Consider the following 27,631-nt stretch of genomic DNA (forward strand, 5'->3'; position numbering starts at 1 on the left):
TTAGTAAGAATGTAAGCAGGAATGTTTTGGATTGTGCCAGTTCTTATACAACATTTAAAAGAAGGCAGCAGTAATTCTGTACATCACCATTCATAAATCATGACAATATTAATCGGAGAATGTCCCCCGAGTACTTGAATGACTTCTCGGTCTCTTCCAAACAATGGTTCTTCTCCTCTCGATTCCAGCTCTGGGTTAACATGCACATAATCGTGTTAGATCACAATTCGACAAGCTTAAGAGTTTTTAAGAAGTTATAATCCATCAAAAAAACATGTTTAGAACATAGTGAGCATAAATGTCTTGAGAGTATTGTTCAATCTCAGAAGTTGCCGAGTGAAGAATGAAGCGAGGGGTAGAAATTGCAAACTATGAAATGTGTAGCAAGAAAGAAGATTACTTCAGCAACTCTATTTAGCTTCTCCCTCACATTCCGCAACAGTTCAGAAAGGTCACCATCCCATTTATAGAATTCCAGTTCCTTCTTGTCAAGTAATTTTTCAGCAACCTGAAATAAAGGGAAAAAAGGAAAATAATACATACCATACCATACCATACCTATATATATATATCTGCATCTAGAAGGGAATCAAATTGCCCAGAGGGGCATGCCAACTTCTTAAAACAAGGGGAGAACATAAGGTTTAGTGGCCAGTATCTGCACACTAGTGCTAAGAACAAATATGCTAGCATTGTGGACTACAGGTCGTAAACAAAATCACCATTTGTTTGTTCTAGCATGTTCTCAAACTTACAGTTAACGTCAACACATGTAAGAAACTTAACATTATGTTGGCATCAAGGAATTGGGCTAAAAGCAGAATTGGCACATAATTGGGGCCTGTGAGAATGCTAGTTCAAATAACATGTCAAATTCAAATTCCGTGCCCTAGTTCTATGCTACCGAATATGGGATTAAGGGGTTTGTGTTTTACAACACAAAACTTGATTCAAAAACCGCATGGGGAAAAAAATGCATGAAGCACCACCAGCCATTTTACTGGGAGCAGATCCCATTTTGAAAATTCAAAAAATATTTTTTATCATTCTCTGAAAATGGAATGCTGTGGAGCATTCTTGAAAAACAGTCCTTGAATCAGTGTACCAAACATGTTATAAAATGGAAATCAATCGTGCTATTTCCGTTTGATATCCAGGAGGTGGGAACATTTGACAGCAACTGTACTACAAATTGTTTGCATTAACCACTGTAAATTTTGAAGTACAATAAGGTCGACAACATAAAAAAAAATTTTCTACCACATTTCAAAGAGTATTATTTTACCTTTTTCCCAATCATTCGACCACCCGCTGTATGGGCAAAGTATATATTGTAAAAGTGGCAAAGGAATGCCTGAGGATCCTTCTCCGATAATTCTTTGAGGTAAAGAGAGTAAGAAATACCAGGAGAAGAAGGTTCTGGAATTTCATGGCCTTGCTCTTTGAACCACTCCAAATCTTTAGCCAATTTTTCTGACCTTTCTAATCCTGTGTTTCGGAACTCAGAGTCTGTCGGAACAAAAAATAAAATAAAAATAAAGTAAAGCCTATTAATCCTGTCATGACTAAGATATTCAAAATAAGTGTCCTATGGGTCATTGATACAGCCGCACAAATCTAAGCTAAAGTCACTTTTCTATGCTGGCCACACTCTCACTTTCGAAATATTGGCACAATCCATACATTAATTCTCTGGGAAACTTGTTCTTGATTTTACCTTTCTTTCATCCAAGTCATGACACAGAGGATATTAAGACAATGACAATCACGTAAATTAGAAACCTGAGCAGCTGAAAAACACAATAGCAACAATCTAGTAATGTTCAGCAATTAGATACTCTGTCCAGGTCTCTTTGGCTTTAACATGCCTTTTAAGTGACACATTTTCACATGATCCGAGTGTATCCTATTTGAATAAACGCTTCTTCTGCATGAATAGAATTTTAAACAAGTGACTTGGCCACGTGAGGCTTGATGAAAGAATTCAATGGGCAAATCCGATAGTAAAGAAGATTAGAAGTATGCTGAAAATTTTGAATCTGGAGCACACATCCCAACTAAAATGTTTCTTGCAAGCTGTGGCATGCCCAAGAGGCTCAATTTGAGCTTGAGCAATCTTTGCAGTTGCAGTGTTATGATGGTGCTAAATACAACAATCACATATCTGCATTTAATCATAAGGTGTACAGAGTGGAAATTATGGATTGAATGAATATTCATGAACCAATTCTACCTATTGCCAAATCGCCAATGTATCTAATCAAAACCACCCACCACTGTGGGCTAGGATGCAACTGATTTACAGTTGAAATGACAAAACTCAATCCCAACTAAGAGTAAATTAGAAGGCAACACAAGTAAATACAAAAGACTAATAATTCAAAAAAAGAAAAAAATAATAAAGAAGAAAAGTAGCCCACTAGAACACATTTGGAAAAACTGTCTCCAGCTGATCATTTCTAAAAACCTAACCAATGTGCAGCTGTTGCATCTGGACAGTCAGATGATAGATGAAACTCGTTACATCTGACTTATATTAACTAAAAAAGCCTTTTACTTAAAGCATCTATCTGGATATAATTTATTCATATGGAACAGATCGCAGAAGGTGGAAAAAGGTATTCTGTCCCCCAAGCTACAATGGATGAGGAACAATAAAATAAAAAAAATTAGTGAAAGAATTATATGGAACAGATCGCAGAAGGTAAAAAAAGTTATTCTGTCCCCCAAGCTACAAGGATGAGGAACAATAAATAAAATAAAATAAAATAAAATAAAATAAAATAAAAATGTAGTGAAACCCACTGTGAATTTGAAATACATAGAATTTGGTTATTTTGCGTCACAATGTCAAAATTGTACAGGTCCACGTACCAAAACACATATCAAAAAACTAGTGGCAGTTGAGGAGAGTAAATTCATTGGTAATAAAGAATTAAAAGCACAAGCAAACTGCTAGTCTAGAAATGCTCGGATATTCTTGGTCTACTATGATTTAAGCGCTGAAGCCTTGAAGGGCTGGGGGAAAAAATCCATGTATTCGCAAAACATTAAAATGAGTACTCTCCGATTGCATTCAGCCATTCAAAGTAAAATGAATCCCTTTATTAGATATCGCATAGAACTTGACAATTAATCCAATCATGGCAACCAGAGATTTCCAAAAGAAAAATTTACAGCGCTGCTCTTTTTATTGTTGCTTGATTATCCATGGACTAACAAATAATAAGCTAGCTACTGTCTAGCTAAACCCTGCCCCAAAAACAGGCAAAAGAAAAAACTAAACAACTCGATGGTTTCTTTTTTATTGGACATGAGTTAAAGGTAAACCCGAAAACAATTAAATTAAGGCAGTTATCTGGGCAAAGCATTAGACAACTGTAAGCATACTAAAAAATTGCAGGAGACAAGAGTCAACATACTAAAAAAATTGTTGGCCCCTACTTTGAGTAATTCCTGACTTCAAACTAAATTAAAATCGTAAAGGGTTTTTATCCTCATGGGTGGCAAAGATGAAATGCAAAGCAATAAGAATCAGAAAAAACAAGCGAAGAGCTTCATAGAATTCAATTGATAAACGCTGGAATGTTCTCAGTGCGTGCCAACAAGCAAAATAAATTCAATCTAAAAAAAAATACCCAAGAACTCACAGGAAGGAAAAGCTGCCCTATCGATGATTCCTTCAAGGGTATCGTACACCAATTTGCTGTCCACAAGAAACCTCAAGTACCCTTCGGTTGAGGGCTCCCATTTGGCGACGGGCTGCCCCTGCGGCTCCTTCTCGCCCTCTTTGGCCTGGTCTCTGGTGTGCAATTTCATGGCCACAAACCTCATCTCCTCCACGAACCCCTTCGCTTCACCGGGGTAACGCTTCTTCGGCTTCTCGACGGTGGTGGCCGCCACCACCACTAGCTTCGGGGGCATATCCGCGACCCCGCGCGCAGAGGGGTTGCTCGTCGTCGAAACCCTAAAGGCGAAGCAGGGCTTCGCAATGGAAAAAGGGATGAAGACTGTGCTGGGTGATGGTGGGTGCGGACTTTTCCATCTGGGTTTGTTGGGAAAACTGTGGGATTGGGAAATTGAGGTTAAAGAAGCCATAGCAAGCAAGAAAACAGAAGCTTTCAAGTAAACCAGCACTGATAGAGAGAGGGAGAGGATTGGGTTGAAGCGAGGAGTATCGTACTCGTGAAGGACAAGAGAATGGATTAAAGAATTGCAGAATTTAAGGAATTAAAGGAATGGAACGAGGAGCGCGAGGGGGTTTGGAGGGAGATGGGGGGGGGTGATGGGGGTTTCTGCAATCTTCCATGTATATAATAATAATTGGAGACAGGCAGAGGCGTGGCGCTTCAGTCCTGCTTTTGCTTGGGACGATGGATGTCGGGATTGTGTTGCGGTGTTTCAGGATTTTGATTTTATTGGATTTTGATTTTATTGGATAACATTGTTCCACCGAAAATAAATTAATAAAATATTTCGAAGTTAGCAAATCTCTTTTGGGCTTTTGCGTTGTAGTGGGGAGGCGTGGGGAAGCGGAGCGTCCCCAAGGCTCTGCTTTCCTCAACCGACGAATATATATATATTTTCATTGCTTGTCTTGTAATAGAGTATTCCTCCACCAAATGAGAATTTATTAATAAATAAATAGAAGTGTTGTCCTTTTTAAAAAATAATATATATATATATATATTTATATGTATATATATTTATGAGAATTGCATTTAAGTATACTTTGGAATCACTTGTAAAAAAATATTTTTTTAAAAAAATTAAACTATATAAAATATTTATTTTTTAAATAAGTATTGTTTTTTAAAAAATTATTTTTTCTCAATATAATTATTTTCTTTGAAAAAAGTAGTTTGAATTTTTTTTTTTAATTTTAAATAAGTACGTGCAAGTCAAGTACTACTATGATTGTGTGTGTGTAAACAATTAATGCGCAAAATAAGATATATGAGGTTGGCAATTTATTTATCCTATTTGGTATAATGTCTTGACTCTTTAACCTCACTCTTCGCGTGTTCAAGAGATGAACATTAGTAGGATCGTCGCTCCTCCGACTTCGCATTACGTAGCTGGAGAAAAATTTCATAGCCCGAGTCCTATTTACATATTGCTCCATGCACTAGTCCATACTATTTTCACCTTAAAATCAATTTAATAAAAAAATTGAAAGAGACAAGGCATAACAATAATTTCAAAAAAAAAAAACTATAAAGTTAGACAATTTAATTAATTACATCATATTTTATCAATCAATTATCTATATAGATTTGGAATGATCTTAAGTGATTTTTCAAAAATTTAAACTAAAAATTAAATTTTTTGTTTAGAATTATTTAAAATTTAAATATATTATTGATGATTTAAAATATGACGTGCTTAATAATTTCTCATAAGCAACAATTCTGCACTTAAATTTTGGAACTCATTGTTATAAAAGATGTAAAAAATGAATAGGAAAATAAATAAATAGAGACGAGATATAAATTTACTTTGGTTCAGCTATGCTTGCTCCACAGGCGGATGGGATTAAAACTTGACTATCACGGGAGGAATTACAATATAATATGGAATCGGCCTTGTACAAGATATCTCTATCTTCTTTTTATCTCTCATCTTCTTTCTATATACCCTACTTACTTCAAGTATGCAAGTGAGTATTCAAACATGCAATGATATATGTTACAAATGTGAGAGGTAGGGTGCCCTTTTATAGGCCAATATGGATAACATTACATTTATTGGGATGGAAACCAAAGTGGTGGAAGATGAGATGACATCCACTTTTCCCATAATCCTATTTTTCATAACACCCCCCTTAGATGTCACTCATATATTAACTACTTTTACTAAGATCTTTAAGATGTTTCATTCTAATGAGATGAACCAATTTCATGAATATTGCAGTAGACAAAGCTTTAGTGAACAAATTTACTAGATTATCACTTGATCGAATCTACTGAACATTTATATCACAATTCTTTTGGAGTTCATTTGTATAGAAGAATTTTGGAGAGATATGTTTTATTTTGTCACCCTTTATATATCCTCCTCCTATTTGAGCTATACATGTAGCGTTGTCTTCATATAAAACTGTTGGAATATTTTTGATTGATTAAAGACCACAATTTGCTTGGATATGAGAAATCATTGATTTAAGTCACATGCATTCTCTACTAGCTCCATGGATAGCTAGTATTTCAAAATGATTGAAGAATATTGTTGTAATCATCTGTTTTATTGATTTTCAAGATATAATAGTTTTTCCGTAAAAAAAAATACATATCCAGTTTGAGATATGACATTGTGAGGATCAGATAAATATCTAGCATCTACATATCCTATTAATTTGAGATTTGGAATCAAATGAGTAGAATAGACCCAAATCAGATGTACCTCTCAAATAGCGTAGAATATGCTTAATTCCATTCTAATGTCACTGAGTAGGAGTAAAGTTGTATCTTACTAGTAGATTTACAGAAAATGCAATGTCGGGTCTTGTACAATTGGTCAGATACATTAGAGAGCCAATAGCGCTTAAATATGGTATTTCAAGACCAAGTAATTCCTCCCCCTCATCATGAGGTCGAAATGAATTCTTGTTAACATCAAGTGATCACACCATCATTGGAGATCTCAAAGGATGAACTTTGTCCATATAGAATTGCCTTAATACCTTCTCTGTATATTTAGATTGATGAACAAAAATTTCGTCGTTTACATGTTCAATCTATAGGCCAAAATAATTCATTTCAAATTCTACTATTAAATAATTAGCAGCTTTAGTGAGCTTTTCAAGAGTCCCAACTAAATTCAAATCATCAACATAAACAACAATTATAACAAATCTGAATTCTGATCTTTTAATAAAAATGCATGGACAAATTGGATCATTTATGAAACCTTCTTTCACAAGGTACTCACTTAATCGATTGTACCTCATGTGTCTAGATTGCTTTAATCCATATAAAAAATGTTGGAGTTTAATTGAATATAAATTTTTGAGTTTTGCTTCAGGCAATTTAAATATTTCAGGGATTTTCATATAAATTTCATTATCCAATGATCCATATAGGTATGTTGTTACCATGTTCATAAAACGCATGCTCAGTCGTTCTACGACTGCTAATCCAATTAAGAATCTGAATGTGATTCCATCCATTACGGGGGAATATGTCTCCTCATAATCAATTCCGGGGTTCTGCAAGAAACATTATGCCACAAGCCTTACTTTATACCAAGTAATTTCATTATTTTCATTTTGCTTGCACACAAATACTCATTTGTATCCAATGGATTGGACATCTTCTGGTGTCTAGACTACAGGTCCAAAAACTTATCTTCTTCATAGAGAGTTTAATTTTGATATGATAGCTTCTTTCCATTTTGGCTAATCACTTCTATATTGGCATTCATTAACAGATTTAGATTCAGGATCCTTATTACTTCTAGTAATGTTAGTAGTCACTGCATATGCAAATGTGTTGTTGACAACAACTTTATTTGTATCCCACATTTCTCCTGTGTAATGAATTGAGATCTCATTATTATTTCCACATACCTGTCCCTTTTCAAGGGATGTCTCTTCAGGAGTTTTCTCTTTAGGAGATTCCTCTTCAGGAGGTTTTATAATAGGGATTTCATTTTCAAGAGAAATGAGTTTGTAAATGTCGAATGAATTATCCACCTCTGTAACCTCTATTGGAGTGTTCACAAATTTCAATCTTCTCCTTCTGAGAGTTTTATCTTTTGCACCAACTGGTTTTCCACGCTTAACTTGTAGTTTAGGTTCATTAGCCAATTGTTGTCCTTCAGGGACATCAATACATGCTGGAATATTTGTCACAGGTTTATGAGATTTTAGTATGACCTTGGTATCTGCAAAAAAATCTGGTAATTGATTTGCAATCTCTTACAAATGGATAATCTTCTGAACTTCAAGTTCACTTTAATTTGTGCGAGAACCTAAATGAGATAAACTCATAGCATTCCATGTGATTTCATGTTGTGCTTCAGACACTAATTTAGCTCCCCCTGATGTTGGGAATACTGTTTCATCAAAATGACAATTTTGAAATCGTGCTTTAAACAAATCATATGTTAAAGGTTCAAGATATCTAATAATATAAGGAGAATCAAAACCAACAAAGATATTTAAGGAGGGACAATAGGAACATATACTACACAACCAAAAGTTCTTAAATAATTATCAGGTTGTTGCTCAAAAACTAATTGCATAGGTGAAAGAGGCCTTATACAAACTAAACATGCAGCATGAAGAATAGCATGTCCCCAAACAAATAAAGGCAATTTAGTTCTCATAATAGCAATGAATTGAAGTCTCTTAATAAAAAGATTTAGCTAAACTATTTTGTGTATGGGTATGAGCAATGGGATGTTCAAGATTTATTCCAAGTAACATGCAATAATTATCAAAAGTTTAGGATGTAAATTCACTAGCATTATCCAAACGAATTGATTTAATTGGATAATTGGGAAAATGATTTCATAATCTAATCTAATGAGAAATAAGTCTAGCAAATGTAATATTTCGAATAGATGCATTAATTAAGATCATAAAATATCTAAATGGTCCAAATGATGGATGTATTAGTCCACATATATCACCATGAATTCTCTGTAAGAAATTGGGTGATTCAAGACTTATTTTTGAAATAGATGGTTTGACAATTAATTTCTCTTGAGAACAAGCAGTACACATGAAATCATTTGATAAAAGAATCTTCTAGTTCTTTAGTGGATGACCATGTGAATTCTTAATAATTCTTCGCATCATTACATCTCTAGGATGTCCAAGACGATCATGCCAAAGTGTAAATAAATTTGGGTCATTGCACTTCTAATGTATGACATTATATGATTCAACTACTTTAATCTTTGTATAATACAATCCAGAAGATAAAGTTGGCAACTTTTCTAAAATTTGTTTGATCCGAGAAACAATAGAAGTAATATAAAGGAATTCTTTAGTGCATTCATTTGTATTTTCAATGTGATATCCATTAAGTCTTAAATCTTTAAAGGTTAAAAGATTTCTTTTGCATCTGCTAAAATATAAAACTTCATCAATTTGTAATAAAGTGTCATTGGGTAACTTTATATTAACTCTTCTGGAGCCTTCAATCAAATTTGAAGAACCAGATATTGTATCAACATTTGTTGAAAATATATTCAAGTAATAGAAATATTTCCTATCTTGAAGAATTGTGTGTGTTGTAGCACTGTCAACTAAACAAACTTCTTCCAATAACATCTTAAAATCGATCACAGCTTTACGACAATCCACACTACAAAAAATATTTTAAAAACTCATTACTATAATTGATCATAGCAGCAATTTATCAAAATACAATATTACGTACTATATATCCTAAAATATTACATCATTATTTTCATCTGAATTTATAAGAAAATTAGCAACATCAAGATAAAGAAGAATTGGATGGTCTAGCATCTATTGGAACAATATTATTAGTAAAATTTGTTTCAACATTTTTAGTCTTTTTCCTTTTCTTTTATAGATGCTTGGTATAGATCTATCAAGTGCCTGGGTGTACGACAAGTACGCAACCAATGACCATTTCTTTCGCATCTATAACATTCAGTTTCATGCTGCCTAGTCATTGATTTTGATAATTTACCCATTTTTTAGGCTCATCCATCTTCTGGGGGTTATCCCTCTTCTGGGGGATTGTAGCCTCACGTTGATGCCAGTGATTATTTCGACCATAGCCATGACTAGCCCATGACCATGCATGCGGCCTCGTTCTCGATCACGAGAAGTATTCATATTCACTTCAAGGAATGAGGTCAAACCAGTTAGACGAGTTTGATGATTTTTCATCAAAAGCTTGTTATTTTGCTTAGCTACAAGAAGACATAATATAAGTTCAGAAAATTTAGTAAATTTCCTTTCCCTATATTGCTGCTACAGGAACACATAAGTGAGATGGAAAGTAGTAAAAAAAATTTCTAACATGTCTTCATCAATAATATTTTCACCATAAAAATTTAGCTTCGAGCTAATCTTATGCACAGCTAAATTATAAGCCCCACGAAGTATAAGAGTCACACCACAAACAACAATTCCTAAGGTAGTGTTTGAGAGTATAGATTTCGGATCTTAAATTTGGATTTGAGTGGGTTTGGACAAATTTCAATGTAATTGTATATATCATCATATCCAAATCTAATATAATTTCAATTCCAAGGTCTCTCCAAACATAAGATAAAATCATTTAAATTAAAAGTACCTTATACTACAATTGAGTACACCAAATCAAATTATAACTAGTCATGTCCCAAAGATATGATTAATGTATGTGTAAAGACCCGGAAATTTAAAAAGGATTAAAATAATTTAGAAAAAAAAATAATAGATAAATAAATAAAAGGAATGACGTGGGAAAAAGAAAAAAAAATAAAAATAAAGAAATTAAATTAAATTAAGATAAATTAAATAATTAAATAACTAGTTGTTAAATTAAATATTATTGTATTGGATTTATAAAAAAAATAATTAAAATAAGATATATATATATATATATATATATATATATATATATGATAAGTATAAGTTTAATATATTAATATATATATATGAAGTTACTGACAAAATGAGTAAAAGAAGAAGAAAGAAGAAGAACCTGGAGAGAAGCAGACACGCCCCCCCCCCTCCTGAATATTTTTCCTGCGTGCCACTCCTCCGTCTCCGCTTCTCTCCTTCTCTCAATTACTCGGTGAGTTTGCGATGGATCGGGAAACGGAAGGTGCCGTTGGAATCCTGGTTCCGCTGCCGACATTTCTACTAGAGCAGATTTTTCATGGGAACGGTTTAGGTACTGCTCCTGGAGAAAGGTAGTTTTTTCCCATTTTCTCAATTTTGTCGTTAATATGTGGTTAAATTGACGAACGGACACCACCACGGGGTCCTAGTTGTCGTCCTCGTCATTTTGACGTATGTAATTTTCCAATTGGGATTTTCTAAACCCTACTCCAAAGCGAGAGTGAGATTGGGAAATTTGACAATTTGGCTAAATTTAAGGGTATATTTATTTATTTAAGAATTATGACCCTAGGAAATATTTAAATAATATTTTATTCATGAATAATTTATTGGAACTAGGAATTTAATTTCAGGGTCCGGGTGAGCGCCGCAGGTATTTTTCGGAGTCCCTATTGGCGTAGTTCAAGAAACCAAGTAAGGGGAAAAATATATATTAAATCAGAATTTTTATGAATTTAATGAAAAAAATAAATTGTGTTATATGTACGTGTATATGTTTCGGTATGGGTAAAATGCCAACTATTTAAATTATATTTCTTTCGAATTTAGGGTTGTTTATTAGATATGTATATGCAAAAATGAACTGATGAAAGTGGAAAAATATTTTCAGGATAATTAAGTAAGAAATGAAAGGTATTTTCAGTATATAGACATTAAATGTTGGTTGGCTTATTTTACAGGCAGTGTATGAATTTTATTGCTAAATTGTGTGGCATGAGAATCTGTGCAAATTATATGTTAAATGTATGAGATGCAGGCTAAGTAAGTAAAACAATGAGAATAAAATATGATATGGACAATGTTGCTTGTGTATGTTAAATGCAACCATGTAAATGTAAGACAACTGAAAGAGAGTCATGTTAGCAGATCTAGCACACTTCTGTGTAGACTAACTGATGACAATTAAAATGAACTGTGTTAGCAGATTTAGCACGTTTCTACGTAGACTAACTGATGATGGCTAAAGACCAGCTGTAGTACGAAGTAATGAAATGAAATGTTATGCAATGAAATGATGATGAAATGACAATGAAATGAAATGACAAATGTAAACAATGTAAAATGGGAAAGAGTCACTTAAAGTGAAATGCAATGCAATGTTAAGTCATGAATATGAACAAATGTGTATGATTGAATGATGATAAAAAGAATGATGTATTATGATTTATGAGGATATGATCAGGTATAACGCACTAGACCCGGGAAAAAGGGTTCGGGGCGTTTCAGTATGGCTAGAGATTGTTACGGTCTCTTAATTTAGGGCAACTAATTTCCCATGACCCTATTCTTTTTTATTTTTAGATATAAGTTAGGGTAAATTCGAGTCGAGTTGAATTGATACAATGAGACATTTAAACTTGACTTAACTCAAATATGTTAAGTTTGAAACTCGACTTGAATTTAATCTATCTCAAAATTATTAAACTAGAACTTTACTTGATCATAAGCTATTATAACCTGAGATCGACTCAATTAAATTTGATTTGATTATAGATGAATATTAAATGCATGCATAAAATATGTATAATTTTTTATATAATATTAAATTAACGTATGAAGTATACATTATATATAAGACTTATATAATATACAAATAATAAAATAAAAAACTAGACTAGGCTCTCGAATAGTATTATAAAATTCAAATATAATTTATAAAGATACTCAAGTAGTTTGGAGTCGAGCACAATCTAATCTAATAGTAAGAGAACAAATCGAATATGGGAAGCTTGCAAACAAGCCTCACTAATGCCTCATATCTAATACCCCTAAATATGAGTTGCGAGTCCCTTGAAATCACCAAAGACAATCAATCGCAACTTCTCCATTATCAACCATGCTAGTAGGAAAAGGCTATAGCCCTTGAAATTACAGGCTCAAGTGACCGGTAAAGGGAGGAGGAAAGGGGGTGCCTATGAGTCAATGTGTTGTCATCTCCTCTCATCACGTGAGCTTATAATGAACACGTGTGCATAATAAATAACACGACTATATGTTTAGAAAGCAACAAGATATTTTAGACAAGATCCTCTCGAACCAATAATGGTGTGAATTGGGTCTCTCAAAGGAGTTATAAAATTTTGTACCATAGAATTGATTTTGAGGATATCAAATTAATTTTGCACCCATTTCCATATAACATTTTTTTTGTTCTTGATTATTAATTGGAAAGCATTCATCCTCCATATGCAATAATTAAAAGAGCTTTTTTATCATTTCTGTCACTGGTAGATGAGTCTGTTCATCTTTCTCCAGGATTGCCCCCAAAGCCAAAGGGATATATGGCTTTAATCATTCTCTAATTAAATATGATGACATTATTACAAATCATAAGGTTAGCTTGGTGGGAGATATGAGCTTAGACAGGCTAATGAAAATTATTAAATACTCTAATTGCACATGTCTAAATTTTAATTATCATAAATAAGTGAAATAACCTATGACATCTACACATGCTTAGCCACATCAGTTGAAGTGTCGTGTAGCTTAATATTATGCTTATGGGTAGTCGGAAATTAAGCTAGGCTGGATGATATGAAAAAATAAAATAAAAATATTTCAGGTCGGATCAAGAATTTTATTTAGAAAAAGAAAAGAAAGAAAAATAAGACTATATTTTCTCTCTAGGTAAAATATTATTTAAAATTAAAAATTATTTAAATATGATTAAAAAGTAAGAAAAACTATAAGGATGTATAAAATTAAAATTTGGTTAATTGATTTACTATATTTTTTTATTTTCTTTCTCACTTTTCTTTATAATCAAACATGAGAAAATATAATCCTACTTATTTTCCTTTCTTTTTACTAATATTTTTCTAGTTCCAAACGGACCATTAGGAAAATGGGTCCGTCAAGAAAATGGGAAAAAAAAAATGACAGAGGTCCACTTGTTATGTTTTGTAATCAAAAAATGAGAAAAAGTAAAATATATAATTAACCAATTACCCTAATTTAATTTTATGTGTAGTAGTCATTTAGTTTTTGTTGTAATATGGATCGAAAAATGAAGATGCACGGCGGAAATAAACACTAGTAAATAGCACAACTAGAACAAGAACAACAACACAATTTACGTGGTTCGACAAAGCCTACATCCATAGAAGCAATGACACACAAATTTCACTATGAAAATCACAATGTACACAATACACTTCTTAAATGATCACTCACACTCTCAATACATGCCCAGAATGACATATAAAAGAGTCTCTCGGAGGTTTCCCCCTGTTTACCCAACCACCCAACGTTCAAATTCAAAAATTCAAAAAACTGCTGGCAGCCCAGAACATCTCGTCGACGAGAAGAGGGAATTCGTCGACGAGACCAAGAAGATCATTCGTTGATGAGAACAGACTTTCGTCGACGATCATAGAACCTTTGTCGATGAGTCCTTTCTGCCTTCTCGTTGACAAATATCCTGTATTTTCGTCGACAATTGTTTGTTGTACTGCCCCTTCATGTTTTTTTCTCTTCTTTTTTTACTTAATAAAATCAAAGTATATGAGCCACAAACAAAAATCTCCACCTTGGCAATTATATGCCCCTTTGGAGAATCCCGAAAAACATGAACTGCTTGACCTTGAACTTGAAAACACCTCGTTGGGTATGTCTCCCTTCTATCACTTGGAGACATGAAATAAGTCCAAGCAATGCTTGAACTTCTCTGAAGTAATTGATTTCGTCAGAATATCTATTGCATTTTCAGACGTGTGAACTTTCTTTAACACAAGTTCACCTGAAACAACCAATTCCCGAACCCCGTGAAACCTCACATCAATGTGCTTGGTTCTAGCATGTTATATTTGATTCTTCGCCAAGTGAATGACACTCTTACTATCACAATGTAACACCACACCATCTTACTGGAACCCTAACTCTCTGACTAAACCAGTAAGCCATAAGGCTTCCTTTACAACTTCAGCAACTGCCATATATTTCGCCTTAGTCGTGGACAATGCTACCGGAGACTGTACCATGGATCTCCAACACACCGATCTTCTTGCAAGGATAAACACATATCCCATTGTAGACCTTTTGTCATCTATATCTTCAGCATAATCAGCATCAACAAATCTCATAACTATAGGACAACCCTGTTACTTATTGAACATGATGCCATATCCTGATGTACCCCGCAAGTATCTAAGTATCCATTTGACGACTTCCCAATGCTACCTTCCTGGATTAGAAAGAAACTTACTTACCACGCTCACTGCATGAGCCAAATCTGGCCTCGTACACACCATAGCATATATCAAACTCCCCACAACACTAGCATAGGGGACCTTTGACATGTCCCATGTTTTCTCATCCGTACTTGGGCAATCTGCAATAGACAACTTGAAATGATTTGTTAGAGATGTACACACTAGTCTTGCATCAGTCATGCTAAACCTCTCCAACACCTTATGTACTCAACCGCCCTAAGATAACCATAACCTCCCTGCAGTTCTGTCACGGCGAATCTCCACCCCAAGTAATTTCTTGGTCGAGCCCAGATCCTTCATGACAAATTCCTTATACAAAAGGTCCTTTAACTGATTCACCTCAGTTAAATCCTTTGCATTTATCAACCTGTCATCGACATACAATAACAAGAAAATAAGAGAACCATCCTCAAGCTTGTTCACATATACGCAGTAGTCATACTCACACCTTTTGTATCCAATCTTGATCATGTAAGAATCAAACCGTTTATACCATTTCCTTGGAGACTATTTTAGCCCATAAAGAGATTTCTTCAACCTGCAAACAAAATTTTCTTTTTCCGGTTCAATGAATCCCTCCGACTGTACCATGTAGATTTGTTCCTCCAAGTCACCGTGAAGAAACGCCATCTTCACATCCATTTGTTCCAAATAAAGATCGTAATAGGCTACCAACCCCAACACAACTCTGATAAAAATATGTCATACCACTAGAGAAAAGATCTTATCATAATTTATCCCCTTCTACTATGAGTATTTTTTTTGCCACCAACCGTGCCTTGAATTTCTCTTTTTCCTTTTCTGAAATTGCCTCCTTTTTCCTATATACCCATTTGCAACCTATCGGTCTCTTCCTATCTGGAAGTTCCACCAAATTCCAAGTTTGGTTCTTTTGTAGCGATTTCATATCCTCAATCATTGCTCCCATCCACCTATCTTTCTCCTAGTCATGCACTGCCTCTTGAAATGTAGTTGGATTGTTGCAACAAGTAAGGAAAGCATAAGATACTAATTCTTCAAATCCATACCTTGATGGAGGCCTGATAATGTGTCTGGATCTCCATATAGGAATATAGTTGACTTGCTGGTTTCCCAAGCTAGAGCTCCCTGCAACCATAGGACCATGATCATTTCTATTGCCCTGAGCTTTCAACTCCACCTCCACAACATGTTCATCACTACCCCAGCTTTCTGGCTCCTATTTCCGTTTATCAAACTCTTGAGTACGCTTCACCATAACCTTTTCATCAAAGACTACATCCCTACTGATCACCACCTTGTTTGCCACTGGATCCCACAACTTATACCCCTTTACACTTTCTAAATATCCCAAAAAGATGTAACAACGAGACTCTAGGTCAAGTTTAGACCTCTTCTCACTAGACACGTGGATATAGGCTGGACACTCGAATACCTTCGATCTGGAGTAATCTACTGCATTTTCCGTCCATACCTCTTCCGCCATTCTACCCTCTAGTGATGCCCTTGGTGATCGGTTTACCAGAAAACAAGTCATATTCACTGTCTCTGCCCAGAAGTTCTTCGGTAGCCCTACATTTAATCTGAGACACCGAGCCCTTTCAGAGAGAGTTTGGTTCATCTGTTCTGTCATACCATTTTGCTGAGGTGTTCGACGAACTGTAAAATGTCTCTTAATGCCCTGCTTCACATAAAACTCCATAAACCGAGAATCGGCGTACTCGGTCCCATTATCCGACCTTAAGTATTTGATTCTCCTCCCTATCAGGTTTTCCACTTCATCCTTCCAAATCTTAAACTTGGCAAACGTATCTGATTTGTTACGCATGAAGTAAACCTGAACCTTTCGTGAGTAATCATTAATAAAACTCACATAATACACATGTCCACCCTTTGATGCAACTCTAACTGAGCCCCAAATATCTGAATGTACATAGTCAAGAATACCCTTTGTCTTGTGAATAACATGTCTAAACTTTGCCCTGTTATGTTTTCCAAGAACACATATCCTACAAAAATACATCTGACATGATTTCAAGCCCTTCAAGAGTTTCCTCTTGTGCAGTTCCTTCATGTCGTGTTCTCCCATATGCCTAAGGCGCATATGTCACAAGATGGTCTTATTTGATTCAACATCCACGGCTACAACTCCACCTACAACGTGTAAATATTCCCATCTAGTTTCTGCCCTTTCATTACAATCAGATTACCTTTCCAAACCGTCAAGACTCCACCTTTGGACTTGTAATTGAAGCCATTACAATCCAAAGTGCCAAGAGATATCAAACTCTTTCTCAACTCAGGTATATGTCTTACATTACATAATGTTCTTACAGCACCATCAATATCTTGATCTTTACATTTCTTATGTCAATGATCTTGCAAGAAGCATCATTACCCATAAGAACTAATTTATAATTCACTAACCTGTAAGTATTGAACCACCCCTTGTTCAGAGTCATGTGATAAGAACATGTCGAGTCAAGTATCCAAGAGTCCGCTAGATTGTCCGACCCCACTGAAACTGATAGAACATCACCATCCGCCGAATCTTCTTTTTGAACAACATTCATAGATTTTGAAATCCCCTCATGCTTTTCAGCATTTCCCTTCTTCCAATCCAGACACTTCGATTTCACATGCCCCTTTTTACCACATTTATAATACTAAATTTCTTTCTTCTTCTTGGATTGATTTCGGGATTTTTGACTAGATCCATTCTTAAACTTTCCTTTGCCTCACTTATTACTACCCTTTACCACAAGTCTTTCTCCTTCATCACATAATTTCAATCTTTGATGAAAATTTACCAAGACACTTGTTACCTCTTTCAGATCAAGAGTTTCTTTTCCCCACATAAGAGTGGTCACAATATTTTCGTAGGTATGAGTCGAGGGCAGAGAATTTAACAGCATCAAAGCCTTATCATCCTCATCAAACTTCACATCAACTCTCATCAAATCACTTATAATTTGATTAAAAACATTGATATGCTGATCCAGATTTGATCCTTCAACCATCTTAAGCCAATATAAATGGTGCTTAAGAAAAAATTTGTTATTGAGAGATTTAGACATGTACCGACTTTTTAACTTTCATCAGATAGCCATTGGAGAATCCTCCTCCATCACTCGATAAAGAATTTCGTCGGCCAAACACAAGCGTATTGTAGATGCAGCCTTTGCTTTCAAATCTACCCATATTGCCTCATCCATTCCTTCTGGTTGAGTATCAAGTAAAACCTTAGTCATCCTTTGTTGCACAAGAATGTCCTTCACTCTCCTCTGCCATAAACCAAAATTCCTAATTCCATCAAATTTGATGATGTCAAATCTTGTAGAAGACGATCCTGCTGTCATAACAACAATCGCTCTGATACCAATTTGTTGTAATATGGATAGAAAAATGAAGATGCACAACGGAAATAAACACAAGAAGTAAATAACACAACTAGAACAAGAACAACAGCATGATTTATATGGTTCAGAAAAACCTACATCCACAGAAGTAATGATACACAAATTTTACTATGGAAATCACAATGTATACAATACACTTCTCAAATGATCACTCACATCCTCAATACATGCCCAGAATGACATATAAAAGAGTCTCTCGGAGGTTTCCCCCCATTCACCCAACCACCCAACGTTCAAGTTCAAAAATTCAAAAAACTGCTCGTAGCCCAAAACATCTTGTCGACGAGAACAGAGAATTCGTCGATGAGACCAAGAAGATCATTCGTTGACAAGAACAGACTTTCGTCGACGATCTCAGAACTCTGAGATTTTCCTGCTCTCGGTATTTTCTCGTTGATGATCACAAAACCTTCGTCGACGAGTCATTTCTGTCTTCTTGTCGACGAACACAGGGTATTCGTCTACGATTGCCTATTGTACTACTCCTTCATGTTTTTTTCTCTTCTTTCTCTGCTTAAGAAAACCCAAGTGTAAGAGCCACAAACAACAGTTTGCGTAATTTCAACTTATGTTAGAATATATTTTCATTCTATTTGGTACAGAGGAAAAATACAACGCAAAGTGAAAATCTTTTTTATTCTAATTTTCAAACAAAATCCAATCTAGATTACACTCCTTGGAAATAAAGAATTCAATTCATTGGATGCAAAGTGCAGAGTGAAGAGTTTATTTGGGATCTTCTCTTGTAATTTTAAGATGTATACAAGAGTCAGACTTGTTTACTTTTTTGGGGATAATATTATTTTTGTAAACTTGCCAGATCAATCCACAAATTCAATTTCTAAATTTCTATTCTGGATAAGCTATTTTGTTTGAAGAAAAGAAAGGAAATAAAAATGAGGAGAAAATGTATTTTTTATTTTATGTTTTCTACATATTAAATAATATTAAAAACATAGATCTAAAAATTAAGAAAAATTAAATATAATCAAGAGTACATGAAAAAAAATAATTTACTATATATTTTATTTTCTTTCTCACAAAGATGAAAATGTAATTTTTTTATATTTTTAATTATATATTTGAAAAAGGTTTTATCTATATATAAACTCATGGGAATCCTTCTTTTGTTCATATTTGCCCATAACAGAACCCAGGAAGATTTTCAGGATGTTTTACAATTTACATACCTCTAATCTCTCTCTCGTATATCATTAGATTTTCCCTTCTGCACAATCTTTTATTCCCTCTTTTCCCAACTACCAAACATGCACACTTTTAAGCTTTCATTGTGTTAATCAGGTAGTTGTCAAGCAGGAAAGTGAGGAAACCAAGAAAGCTTTGCAGTTTTCCTGGTACTGTGAATTTTGGCTTACCTTAAAAACTTTTTTTGAGGCATAACCACTAACTACACTACTCCCCATTGCAATTCTGCATTCATCATTTAAATCAGAAAATGTTGCAAAGTTAAAATATTAAACTCAACATATGGAGAAACGGCATCTGTATTTCACTATTTCGAGATATAGTAACCAACCCAATATCGCTAAACAACTATTAAATTCTAAAAAAGGCCAAAGATTAAAACTTATTACAGAACTGTGCTCCTATATTAGGAAGCTCACTCCCGCTTAAGCAGCTAAGGAATTTTACATGTGTGTTAGTATCTAAGACATGCATAAAAGATGCATGATAAGTTTTTTCTGCCAAAAAAAAAAGGGAAAAAAAGGGGACAACATGAACATCATCTCATCCCATTTGCATCACAAAAAAACTACTTGGCTACTTGTTCCAAAATGGGAATCTTCTTCCAAGCTTCCTCCAGCCCACTAATTTGCAGTGGCGGCAACGAAAAAACACTAACAGTTGAGCTTCCACTTCGAATTTCCTTGAGGACTCGCAAAGCTGATATGGTGCTCTTCATGTATAAGCTCTCCATATACTCGATCTCTGCAAGTTCCTTGGGCCCTCTGAGAATACCATCGTTATTAGCAGTGGAGGTAGTTTCCGGATCACTTCTTTCAACCCCACCACCTGCCTCTGTTGAAGAGGGTGGTTCATTTGTGGAGAAGAGGTGGTCGAGCATTGTCTCACACTCTTTCACAAGCTTGTAAAGCATGTCAGTGGTGAAGAATGGCTGTTGCAAGACTTTTTGGATGAAGGGCAAGCGAATGAGAGCACCAGTCCTCTTGTCGTACTTCTTTAGTATTTTTACTAATCCTGTGGAGCATATTTAGGTGAAAATAAATCAGTTCATATCCCTAAACAATAATGACTGTATCTGCATATGCTTGGAGAGCGATTCTAAAATGAAGAAGATACGTAGGTTTAAGTTGAAATCTATGGTTTCCCACTTAAGGGAACAAGCAAAATGCCTTGATTAATCATCAATTTATGCAGAAGGCAGAAGCCATGTGCACGGAATAAGAGGCAACAATAATAAACAATAGCAAGGCTAAAACGCTAAACAATTTTAACAAGTGCATAGTTTTTTTTTAATTTTTTATACTTGATTCATGGACAATCGAGTACCAAAGTTCAACCTTAACACAGCTTGATAATTTTCAAAAATTCTCCAAATCTTGGAAACAAAACAAAAACAAAACGATCCTAGCCAGCATTATTTGGGAGTATTCATGGGACAGAATCTTTGGAATAAGAAGATCCCATATAGATGCCTATGAATAATACCGGTGAAGGGTGAAGGATATCATTTACGATACTAAAAATAACAATTAAAAATAAAAATCATAGTAATTATATTAAAATTTGAATCCACAATTATATTTAGTGGTGTTTGATTAGCACGTCACAACTATTTCTTTTGCTCGTAAGTGCTGAAGCTAATACAGTTGGTCCTTCTAAATGCGAGGAAAATATTCCCAAAATGGAAGAACAATGCCTCATCACTAGAAAGCCTACTATTCATGTAATCCACCAGTCTATTAGAAGATCCAAAATTCAAGATTCCTTCTATTATTGTAAGGACTAGGGATCTCTCATATATTGGTGTTGGATCGAAATTAAAACACATGAATTTTAAGAATATCCAAAGTCCTTTGATCATGGGACAGCACTTCAATTTGCCAAAAACTTGGCCAATGATGTTGACAGTCAGTTTTTCAGCATATTCAGAATTGAAAGAGACAAAGAATATCATTAAAGCAAACAAATATACGACACAAAGTATTTTCAAGGAGAAAACTCTCATTCATTATAAGGAACATAAAGATTTAGAAAAGACAACTGATACAGCCAACACCCCACCTCCCCCCAACACCAAACAAAACCCAAAAAACTATCTTCTTTTTTCATGACTGCAAATTAATCCCATAAATATTTTATGTAGTGAAGCAGCTGTTCGTGTGAATAAGAAAGATGCTTCTGCCCTAAACAGTAGCTTATGCAAATAGATACAAGCAAATGAATACTTCTAATAATTTGGTAAAAGAAAGTGAGGAAGAAGAAAGATTGAGAACACACCTGTGTAGTTGAGGGCACTATAATTCTCCAACAAAACCATCTCTCCATGGAAATCCACGATCTCCTTTCGGATTTTTATAATCTGTTCATTGCAATCCTTTGCCTTTGCCACCCTATCTTGCAATTCCTGCACTCCAAACACATCAGACAGGATCGTCAAGCCCAGTTCAATTCACGCCTATGCATCCTCTCTCTCTCTCTCGCATAAAAAATTTGAGCAATGATTTGACACATATTTCAATCTGCATAAATTTCAAACAAATGCGAGTTGTGGTTCATTCATGAACAAGGTGACAACAGAATGTGACGATGAAACACTATTCAAAATTTTACCACTAGACATAAATCATTAACCTTACTTCTACTGCATATTGGTCGAATGCTTGAATTAAATGTAAATGGACCGAGCTAAGTTCTTATTATTTCCCAATCTTCTCCCAAAAACTCTATCCGGAAACTTGAACACAGAATCCCTCATAATATGCCCTAATCCCGTTTTCTAAGGTGCGAGCTATGCCAATCTACTGTCACAAAAAGAGACATTGATGCATTTCACTGCGAAAATGCTCAATTGGGCACCATGAGGTAATAATTGCTTAACCATTCATCAAAGGTATCAGTTTTGATGCGAAAGGGATGAAAACTTTCAAAATGCAAAATTACTTCTCTGCTAAGCTTGAATAATTTAGAGAATATGTTTATTCAAATTCTTCAATGAAAGAAGTTTTACCCATAAACTTTTATCCTCAAATGATTTCAGATTCTGAATGAACTTTAAACTATGCAAATAATGTAGGAAAAGAGATCGGCGCACAATAGCTGATTAGGTCCAGGGTTAATTAAGTCTTAGGTCTCAGATGGGGAGACAGCTTCTGCGCAAATTCTGGATCCTTTTGTTTAAAAGAATAACAATAATGGAGAGAAATGATCTTGCCAAGGTACCTTCGCTCCAAGGCAAAACGAGATCGTCCGCAGCATCTACAATACAGACGACGTCATTTTGTCCTCGGTAGCCTTGTAATTGGCACATTTACCTTGGCAATCAATTGGGAAGAGGGCGAATGTGAAGATGAAAAGCTTGATTGCGCGAGGTCCAAGCTTCATTGTATTTTATTTTTTATTTTTTATAATATTTCCCTACATTTTCTCAGCCGAAAAACAACCAATACAATGCCCAACATTCCTAGAAAAATTTCAGAAAAAGAGAGACGGAAACCGCATACCTTCAATCTGATGATATATTCCTCCTCCTTCTCGACAAAGAAGGTGTTGAATTTCTCCAGCTCATCCTCCAACAAACTGATGAAATCCACCTCCTCTCTCGTCATACCGGCCGCCTCTTTCTCTCCGGCAGCCAATCTCGGGCGCTTGCTAGACCTCTCGCCGCCGGCGTCCCCTACCTTAGGATCTATCATCTTCACCCGCTTCTTCAGCTCCTTGTAGGACAGAAACTTGTCCCGCCACTCGGGCAGTGTCTCCTCGATCTGGTTGCTGAGACTCTTCCCGAACTTCATGTCTTAACAAAACTTTCTCGGAAAAAAATAAAGAAAAAGAGAAATCAGGAGAGGGAGAGAAAAATGGAAGGGAAAGTGAAGGAAAACAAAGCGAAACGGACGGGTATCTCAGAGCGAGGGAGGATAGAGTTGAGCGAGGGGTGGGTGGAGATATAACGGTCAGGGGAGAATATTCGGAGGCGGGAGCGCGAATATCCTTCCACCTGTACGCTCCTGTGGGCATATCTCTCGTCTTATTCCTTTCTATATATATATATATATATATATATATATATAGAGAGAGAGAGAGAGAGAGAGAGAGAGAGAGAGAGAGAGTTTTATTTTTTTTTTCCCTCAAATTTAATGGGAAAGTGGCGAGCCACTTGGCAATTTGGGTGTGAGCCGGATAAGGGGGAAAACATTTTTTTTTCATTTTTTATATTTTTACAAAAATATATAATTTACAAAGTAGATAGGAACATTATCAAAAATGATAATGAGTAAATGAGAGGATCCATTTTCATTTTAGAAATTTGGAAACTATTTAATATTATATGCTTTTTGCAATGATTTCATACTTATCCAAACTCTAAAATTGATTAATTAGAGTATGAATTTTTATTTATTAAGTTAACTAAAAAAGTGTTTATCCATTTAATAATTAGAAAAAACATATTATCAGCTATCATAAGAATATATTTATATTGAATTAAGCCTTTTGAGTTCGATCTCCATCTCCCCTTCCTCCTTTGTGGATACGGAGGTTCAAATCCTCATGATGACATTTGATTAACTTAGAAGACCTTTGAGTTGGTTGATTGAGCTTTGGACCTACCCTTATGGGGGTCATTGTATAGGTAATGTTACAAAAAAAAAAATTATAATTCGCCAAATAGTAATTTAGATAAATATTATTTTATTTTTGTGAATTTCACTCTTTTTTTTTGTTGAGTTCATATTAGGATTCATATATGGTAATTTAATGTTGTAATTTAAAGGCAATAGTGTTTGAAAATTAACATAATCATCCACTTTAATAGTAGATTGGGAATCATTACACTTTTGAGATTTGGGCGAGTGTCTTATTTTTATAATTAATAGTTTAAATAAAATCAAGAAATTCAGTGATTGATTTGGACTAAGTCATTACTATAAATTTGAATTGTTCTCTTGAGTCAAAATTTTTTTTTTTTCCATTTTACATACAAAATGGGAATAATATTCAACTTTTTAAATTTAATTTATGAAGTATAAGCTTTTATATTTTGATTTCTCTTTTAGCACATAAATTACTTAAATTTAAAAATATCAAATTATATTTTATTTTTAATGCCGTATTTAATCATTTAATTTGAACATAATACACATTTTGTATTGTTATAATTATATGGGTACCTTTTTTTAGATATACTATATATTAACTTTTAAATTTTATATTTATTTTTTAAAAAAATAATGATATAATCATATTATCATATGATCTCCTCTCATTAATTCGACTTGTAAATTTTGTATGTCCAATTTTCTCATGAAAATTATATAAAATAAGCATTCTGTATAATTATAATTATTAGATATTCTATAATTTATTAGTAATTTTTTATTTGTTTGTATATTCTTAATTTTTTTAAAAAAATATAATATAATTTCATTATCACCCAAAAATATAATTTCCTTATTTATCCGCTATTTATTCCAGAATAAAAAAAAAAAGAGTAAAAAGGATAGAAAGTCAACTAGCCTCTATGGTTCAAAGCCGAGAGAATCGTGGACTTGGTGCCGAGCCGAGCCGAGCAGCCGGGGGAGCGATGGCTTTGCCACGTGGGATATATAATTATTTTTGACTTGGACATAGGTATTAGTCTGAACCGGGAAGGAAGCATGGCATAATTCCAAGGCATTTCGGAATATCCACGTCGGTCCCTTGGCCAATAAAAATCAAATAAACGATGTGGGGGGTTTACTAAAATGCCACTAGTGAAAATAACTTTCGTCGGTGCAACCGGGGGTAAATTTGGAAATTCAGAATTGCATGTTGCATACCTTGGGCTGGGCAGTTGGTCTACTGTCTGTTTGACGATTCTTCGAAAGATTGGGATATGCAAGTGGGATATTCTCCGACTGAGAGGGAATCTATCAACTGTCTACCCTTCCATTCCTATCCTTTTATGAAGATGTATTCTAGTCAAATATTTAATTTTCTTTAACTCATCTTACTTGGATAGAAAAATAAAATAATAATAATAATTATTATTATTATAAATGTTTTGAAGATGATGATGATAGAATTAGTTGTATGTGAACCTTTCCGTTATACATAATTACGGATATATATAGATACGATTAGGATAAGCCTCCCACTAAAATTTTGAAATTAAAGGGATGTTTTAGGTAAATTAAGGAGATGTCGTCATTAAAAATATTCATTCGTGCCCATTTTCAAATAGTGTTATTTAAAATAACTATTTTTTTAGAATGATTATTTGAAACAACTATTATTAATGTTAAATTTGAATAATGTGTTTTTTACTTTTTTTATTTTAAAAAATATGAAAAAATATATATATTACTTATATATATATATATATATATATATTGCCATTAAGAAAAATGTTTAGTTCTACCGTGTACGTAAAATTTTTTTATAGATGTTGATGCCAACTTATAAGTCTCTATAATAACTTTTAAAAATTGATGTTCGGGTGGTTGCATAATAGAAATTACAGTATTTGAATTTTCTTTGGTCTTTAAAAGCACTATGTGTGACTTGAGCCATGGGAGGATGTATTTTGCATTTTTTAAGTTCTTTGATAATTTGCAACAAAATAGTACTTATTTTGGTAATTTTTAAAGTGAAATGATAATGTCATGCATATTACTTGCCTTAAATGGTGGGTAGAATTGTGATGCTTTTAACAAAAACACGACACTATGCACCAATCTAGTTGACCGGTGTTTTGAACAAATGCGATAGTGGTTCATGTAAGTGTATATGTTTTTGAAAAGTTTTCAACCAAGCATAAAGAGGTTGGACAAGGGCATCTTCATTACTCATCATAGTCAAAAGTTTTCTACTGATAGCATAAAATTTGCGTAATATAAGGTCGCTCGAAAAAACAATTGACTTAATTTTTTCAATATCCCTAGCTAGCTTGACATTTGTAAAAGTCTTGAAATCTAAAACCTTTTGCACGATGAATTTTCAACCTAAGCTCATTCATAGAAAAAAAATGGAAAGATTAGACTGAGCTAGGTCAATTTGAACGTCAATTTAAAATGTCTAGCAAATGAGGATAATGTGTGAAGGTTTAACCCTTCATAGCTAATTAGTCATAGTGACTAGTCTTCGAAGGGTGAGATAGTTCGCCTAAGTTTCACAGGTCTCCTTATGTGTATATTTAGTGTAACTAATTGTTAAGTGGGTAACTATTGTAGGGTCTAAATTCTCACATCTCTCATAAACATTGTGATGACAACAAGTATTACTTGGTTAATCCAATGACACACATAATCAAATTCTTTGGTTAATCATGCAAGTTGTAAAGACCCGGAAATTTAAAAGGATTAAAATAATTTGAAAAAAAAATAATAAATAAAATAACAGATAAATAAATATAAAGAATGGTGTGGAAAAAGAAAAAAAATTTAAAAAAATTTAAAAATTAAATTAAATTAAGATGAATTAAATAATTAAATAATTAGTTATTAAATTAAATTTTTTTACATTGGATTGAAAAAAAAAAAAACCTAATTGAAATAAGAGAATATATAAGAAGGAAGAAGAAGAAAGAAGAAAGAAGAAGCAGAAGAAAATGTCACAGCAGGCGGCAACCCCCCCTCTCTGAATATTTCCTGCGCGCGCCAGCCACCTCCGTCCGTCTCTCTCATTCTCTTAATTTCTCGACGAGTTTACGATGGATCGGGAAACGGAAGGTGCCGTTGGATTCCTAACTCCGCCGCCGACATTTCTACAAAGGCAAATTTTTCATGGGAACGGCTTAGACACTGCTCCTAAGGAAAGGTAATTTTTTCCTATTTTCTCAATTTCGCTGTTAATATGTGGTTAAATCGACGAACGGACACCATCACGGGGTCCTAGTCATCGTCATCGTCATTTTGATGTGGATAAATTTTCAATTGGGATTTTCTAGACCCTACTCCAAAGCAAGAGTGAGATTTGAGAATTTGGCTAAATTTAAGGATATTATTATTTATTTAGGAATTATGACCCTA

The 27,631-nt window shown here is 34.2% G+C and overlaps 2 protein-coding genes across 2 annotated transcripts; both read right to left on the reverse strand.

Annotated features, from left to right (window-relative positions):
- LOC131157333 (heme oxygenase 1, chloroplastic-like) lies at positions 1-4,575 on the reverse strand. Its single transcript, XM_058111396.1, has 4 exons — positions 3,651-4,575; positions 1,286-1,509; positions 401-508; positions 1-190 (listed from the first exon to the last, which is right to left on the reverse strand). The coding sequence occupies exons 1-4, from the start codon at positions 4,096-4,098 to the stop codon at positions 98-100; spliced, it is 873 nt and encodes a 290-aa protein (XP_057967379.1). The 5' UTR covers positions 4,099-4,575; the 3' UTR covers positions 1-97.
- A 15,336-nt stretch (positions 4,576-19,911) lies between these two features.
- LOC131157464 (SPX domain-containing protein 2) lies at positions 19,912-23,616 on the reverse strand. Its single transcript, XM_058111645.1, has 3 exons — positions 23,129-23,616; positions 21,906-22,032; positions 19,912-20,642 (listed from the first exon to the last, which is right to left on the reverse strand). Exons 1-3 carry the CDS (start codon positions 23,417-23,419, stop codon positions 20,197-20,199), a joined length of 864 nt encoding a protein of 287 aa, XP_057967628.1. The 5' UTR covers positions 23,420-23,616; the 3' UTR covers positions 19,912-20,196.
- Between the last annotated feature and the right edge of the window lie 4,015 nt (positions 23,617-27,631).

Source organism: Malania oleifera, chromosome 6 (genome assembly GCF_029873635.1).
Source record: "Malania oleifera isolate guangnan ecotype guangnan chromosome 6, ASM2987363v1, whole genome shotgun sequence".
In the NCBI taxonomy this organism is placed as follows: Eukaryota; Viridiplantae; Streptophyta; class Magnoliopsida; order Santalales; family Ximeniaceae; genus Malania; species Malania oleifera.

Coding starts and splice junctions, on each gene's coding strand:
- LOC131157464 (XM_058111645.1), bottom strand. CDS start 23,419: ATGAAGTTCGGGAAGAGTCTCAGCAACCAGATCGAGGAGACACTGCCC. Junction 22,033..23,128: donor AATATATCATCAGATTGAAG/GTATGCGGTTTC, acceptor TTTGGAGTGCAG/GAATTGCAAGATAGGGTGGC. Junction 20,643..21,905: donor TAGTGCCCTCAACTACACAG/GTGTGTTCTCAA, acceptor TATGCTCCACAG/GATTAGTAAAAATACTAAAG.
- LOC131157333 (XM_058111396.1), bottom strand. CDS start 4,098: ATGGCTTCTTTAACCTCAATTTCCCAATCCCACAGTTTTCCCAACAAA. Junction 1,510..3,650: donor TAGGGCAGCTTTTCCTTCCT/GTGAGTTCTTGG, acceptor TTGTTCCGACAG/ACTCTGAGTTCCGAAACACA. Junction 509..1,285: donor GTCGAATGATTGGGAAAAAG/GTAAAATAATAC, acceptor CCTTTATTTCAG/GTTGCTGAAAAATTACTTGA.